Raw genomic sequence first — 5,317 nt, 5'->3', positions numbered from 1 at the left:
AATTCCATTATGCAGTTATTTTGCCAAAATAACGCATTTTGTTATGCTGTTGTTATTCTCTTCTGCTCGGGGTTGTTTACATTTTTCAAATTTTTAACTGCCTTAATACTATATTAGTTTGGGAAGCCGAAGTACTCGCGGCTGTTTCGAGATTAGGGTTAACAAACATTTTTAATTGGAAAGGAATATTGAGACATTACTGGTATCCTTAATGTAATGAACGTTGCATTACTCCATTTCAAATAAAGGGTAATGAAATATTGATTTCATTAGGAATCCCAGAAAAGATCTCAGGAGCATTTGATGAAGGAAGTCCAGAAGGAATCCCCAAAGAAATTTCAGATTTTTATTTTTTCAGGAATGTTAGAAGAAATTCTCAAAATATTTCTAGGAGGAACCATCGAAAAACATCCAGGAGGGATCCTCGTAGGAATTCCATGAGAAACCCCTGAAATAATTCTAGGAGGAGTTCCCGCAAGAATTCCAAGAGGAAGCCCCGAAAGAATTCCAGGAGAAATCTCCGAAAAAAATCGAAGAGAAATTCCCGTAGAAATTTCAGGAGGAATCCCCGACGGAACATCAGGAGGAATCCCAAAAAAAAAATAGGAGAACTCCCCGAAGAAACTCTAGAAGGAATCCCCGAAGGAATTTAAGAAGGAATCTTCGAATTAATTCCAGGAGGAATCCCCGAAGGAAATCCAAGAGAAATCACTGAAGGAGGTCCAGCAGGAATATGCGACGGGATTCCTGGAAGAGTTCCTGGAGAAATCCCCGAAGAAATGAAAGAAAAAATCCCTGTAGTAATCCCGGGAGGGAACCAATAAAGGAAAACTGGGAGAAATCTTCGAAGGATTTCCAAGCCGAATACTCGAAGGATTATTAAGAGGAATTCCCATTGGAAGTCCAGAAAAAATCTCACAAGGAATTCCAGGAGGAATCCCTGAAGGAATTATAGGAGAAAGCACTGAAACAATTCCAGAAAGAAATCCCAAAGGAATTGCAGAAGGACTCCCGAAGGAATTCAATGAGGAATCACTGAAGCAAATCCAGGAAAAATCTCCGAAGAAATTCTAAGAGCAATCATCAAAGTAATTCCAGAAGGAAACCCCGGAAAAATTTCAGGAGAAATCCACGTTAAAATATCAGAAGAAAGCCCTGAAAGAATTTCAGGAGGAATCCATGAAGGATGTCTAGGAGGAATACACGAAGAAATTCGAAAAAGAATCCCCAAAGGAATTCCAGACGATATTCCTGAATGAAAATCCCCGAAGGTGACCCAAGAGGAATCCCTAAATGAAGTGCAGGAGAAATCCCTAGAGGAATTCCATGAGGAATCCTGGTGGATTCTCCGAAAGAATTCTAAGAGGAACCGCCAAAGAAATTTGACGGGAGATTGGAAGGAATCCCCGAAAGAATTTCAGGAGGAATCCTCGAAGGAAGTCAAGGAGGAAACCCTGAAAGAAAATCTAGGAAGAATCACCGGAGGAACTCCAAGAGGGATCCCCGAAAGAATTACAGGAAAAAGCCAGGAGGAATCTTCGAAGGAATTCCTGGGGATCCCCGAAGAAATTACAGGAGAAATCCCTGCAGGGGTTCTCGAATGCTCGAAGGAATTACGGTACAAATATCCACAGGATTTCCAGGCGGAGTCCTCGAAGGATTTTCAGCGGATTTTTCTGGGTAGGGGGAAGGATTTGCAGGAGGTATTCTCTAAAGAATTTTAGAAGGAAATCCTTGAAGAATTTTTGTAGAAACTCCATGAAAGATCACTCAGAATATCCTGCAGATTTGCCTGATTGTAATCCTAAGGGAATTATTGAAGGAACTCCTACAAAATTCCCTGAAGGAACTCCTGTAGGAATTCTTGAATGAGCTTCTGGAGAAATCTCTGATGTAACTCCTGAAAGAAATCTTGGAAGGAATCGCTGTATAAACTGCTTGGGTAATCCCTGAGTTCTCCTGGTTGTATCCTTGGATCTTCGTATAAGATTCTCTGAAGGAACTTCTGTAATGATTTCTGAAGGAACTTCTGCAAGAATCCCTGAAGAAATTCAGCAGGAATTTTCGAAGAAGCATCTGCAAGAATCCCTGAAACTCCTGGAAAAATCTCTGATGGAACTCCTGGAAAGAACTGCTGTAAGAATTTCTAATGGTACTTTAAAAGGAATCCCTGCAAGAACTCCTCATCTTATTTCTAAAAACCTCCTGCGGGAATTCCTGAAGAAACTTCTCACGGGATTCTTGATGGATCTTCAAGTGGCATTTATGAATCCTCCTGAAAGAATATTTAAAGGGACTTCTAGAAGGATACCTGAACGAACTCCCGTTGAAATAGCTTAGGGAACTTCTGAATGAAATCATAATGAACACATGGAGGCATCGCTGAATCCTCCTGGAGCTATTAGGGAAACACCTGAGCGAACTCCTGGAGAGATCACCGTAGGAAATTCTGGAGCAATCCTTGAAGAACTTCTGAAAGAATCTCTGCAATTTTTTCTTGAGGCATCCTGAAGTAATTCCAAGAGGAATCCCCGAAGGATTTTCTGGAGGGATTCTTGAACAAATTCCAGGAATCTCTGAGGAAACTCCTGGACTAGATCCTAGAGAAACTCCTGTAGGAATTCCTGAAGGTACTCTTAGACTAATCTCTGAAGGACCTCCTGTGAGAATTTCTGAAGGATCTTCTGGATGAATCTCTGATGTGACTCTCGTAGGCATCCCTGAATTCTCCTGAAATAATTATTGAAATTACTCCTGTCGAGATCTTCCTGAGAGATCTTCAGAAAAAAAATCATCCTGGAGGCATCCCTGAAGATTTTTCTGGAGGAATCCTAGGTGGATCTCCAGAAGGCATCACTGAATCCTTCTGGAAGATTCTCTGAAGAAACTTCTGAAGAGATGTGAATGTGTGATCTAAGAGTTGAGAAATCAGTTATTGTAATCAAACTTTTATGATAGTGATCGTAAGATTTTTTTTATCTTAACTTTATATAAACTTAATTTTGTTCGTACACTGATCACCGGCGCGAAAAATGAAAATCGGCGGCGTGACAAACAGCGGCGTATGGCGCGCCGCCGATACCTCGGTCGGCGTCGGCGTGGGATAAAAAGTGTCGGCGGCGGCGGCGTGGCGCGGCGGCGCACAGGTCTACTTGGGACCAGTTAAACAGGTGTTAGGGCTGCGGGTGACCAGATCGGACGGCGCAGTGGCAATCGACCAGGAACACTATATCGACCAGCTGTTGAAGAAGTTCAACATGATCGACTGTAATAATGCTCCTACTCCTCTGGATGTGAACCAGCGGCTCACGAAGGTAATGTGTCCTGCAAATGAAGAAGAAAAGGAGAAGATGAAAGATGTTCCATTCCGAAAGTTAGTCGGTGGACTTCAATTCATTGCGCAGTGTTCAAGACCGGACATTAGCCATGCGGTAAGTTTGGTCAGCAGTTATTGCAGTAATCCTGGTTCCGCACACTGGACGGCGGCTAAGCGAATACTGCGGTACCTAAGGGGTACGAAGCACGAAAAGCTAACGTACACACGAGCCGGGGACACGAGACTCTACGGCTACAGCGACGCAGATTGGGGAAACGATCCCGATACACGACGGTCGGTCAGCGGATATGTTTTCCTGCAGAACGGTGGAGCTGCTAGCTGGAACTCGAAGCGACAATCTACCGTTGCACTATCGACCACCGAGGCAGAATACATGGCTCTGTCAACTGCAACGCAAGAGGCCATGTGGTGGAAAGGTTTCTTATTCGATCTCCATGGAACGAACGATGCTTTGGTGATTCATTGTGACAACAAGAGCGCTATCAACTTGGCGGAGCGTGAAGTTGGCTACTCAGCACGTAGCAAGCACATCGACATCAGGCACCACTATGTCCGGGAGCAGGTCGTAGCTAAAACCATCAAGTTGGAATACGTGGCGTCAGATCTTCAGGCGGCGGACATCCTTACAAAACCATTAGCGGGTCCGAAGCACATTGAAGATAAGACGAAACTTGGGGTTTACGAATTTAGGCTTAAGGGGGGATGTTAGCATAGTAAGCCTTGATTTTTATATGTACAAATAAATCATTCTTTGTTCGCTCCTCTAACCGATCAGTCGAGTTTACTCTGCTATCACCCTCAATCGATTTTTGGTGTGAACTCTCATAACAATCGCGAATTATCCGGAGATCAATTTTCAAGCACTTTTCGAGGCAAAATTTGTAGCACCGGCCACTTCTCAATTCAGTAATTTAGGACAATCTCTGACTCTAAGACAAGATTGACGCAATCCTCTAACGACTGAAAGCCGTCCTGGCCACGTCCTTGCGACAGCTGAGGGATTCGAAAAGAAGATTGATTGGACGCTTATGAAAGGTATTCAGAGACCTCTACGTCCTCTCAGGCCTAGATATCACGGGAATTCGGGTATTGTTAGTGAAGAGGTTAAGTTTAAGTTTGATCCACGTTCATGCACTATAACGATGTACAGGAACAAACTCACCAAATTATACGAAATCCAGTACTCTCGATACGGATTGTTGACTTCCATTTGCGTATCCCGGACATCCAGCAGCAGTATCACCAAAAACTATACGCAAATCATGCAAAAATGAACACGAACTCCGGCGCCCCGATGGGAATAAGACAAACACACTAAACGCTTTCAGCAATATTTTGCTGAATTTTGCCGAGCTGAAGGGTCCAGCAATTTTTTTTGCTGAACTTTCAGCAAAATTTGCTGAATTTCAGCAAAACGTTACTGGTGATCAGCAGAGTTTACTGAACAAATCAGCAAAATTTTGCTGAATTTCAGCAATTTTTTTGCTGAAGCCTTCAGCTCAGCAAAATTCAACAAAATTTTGCTGAAACCCTCAATCGATTTTTGGTGTGAACTCTCATAACAATCGCGAATTATCCGGAGATCAATTTTCAAGCACTTTTCGAGGCAAAATTTGTAGCACCGGCCACTTCTCAATTCAGTCGCCCATAATCAAAACAACGCGGAGCAAAGAAAACGCGTGACAGTTTCGAAAACGCAGCCGCTTGCGCGCACAGCCTGCTACGATCTCGCCATCAGAAACCGACATCAACAGAAACTAGAGAACGTATATGGAAGTGGGTCGGCCGAATGAAGACGAAATCTGCAAGCAAGCGCTGGATTGGAATTCGGCAGAACATCACAGCAGAGGCAGACCCCTTAACTTTAGCGCAAAAGTTAAGCCAACACAATTTTTAAAGTCTTATGGCCAATTTCTTCACCCTGGCTTAAGCGTTAAACCAGGCTCAACTATATGAGTAAGCCTGGCTTACCTGTTAAGC

General features: G+C 43.3%; 1 protein-coding gene across 1 annotated transcript; it reads left to right on the top strand.

Annotated features, from left to right (window-relative positions):
* Positions 1 to 3,257: 3,257 nt before the first annotated feature.
* LOC134288240 (uncharacterized) lies at positions 3,258 to 4,046 on the top strand. The gene has a single exon (XM_062852409.1). The coding sequence runs from the start codon at positions 3,258 to 3,260 to the stop codon at positions 4,044 to 4,046; it is 789 nt and encodes a 262-aa protein (XP_062708393.1).
* The last annotated feature ends 1,271 nt before the right edge of the window (positions 4,047 to 5,317 follow it).

The sequence above is a fragment of the Aedes albopictus genome, chromosome 1 (genome assembly GCF_035046485.1).
Source record: "Aedes albopictus strain Foshan chromosome 1, AalbF5, whole genome shotgun sequence".
NCBI classification, from domain to species: domain Eukaryota; kingdom Metazoa; phylum Arthropoda; class Insecta; order Diptera; family Culicidae; genus Aedes; species Aedes albopictus.
The sequence above is the reverse complement of the archived record's forward strand: the minus strand, read 5'-3'. Positions and strand labels throughout refer to the sequence as shown.

Bases quoted from the DNA above. Each gene is read 5' to 3' on its own strand.
- LOC134288240 (XM_062852409.1), top strand. From the start codon at position 3,258: ATGATCGACTGTAATAATGCTCCTACTCCTCTGGATGTGAACCAGCGG.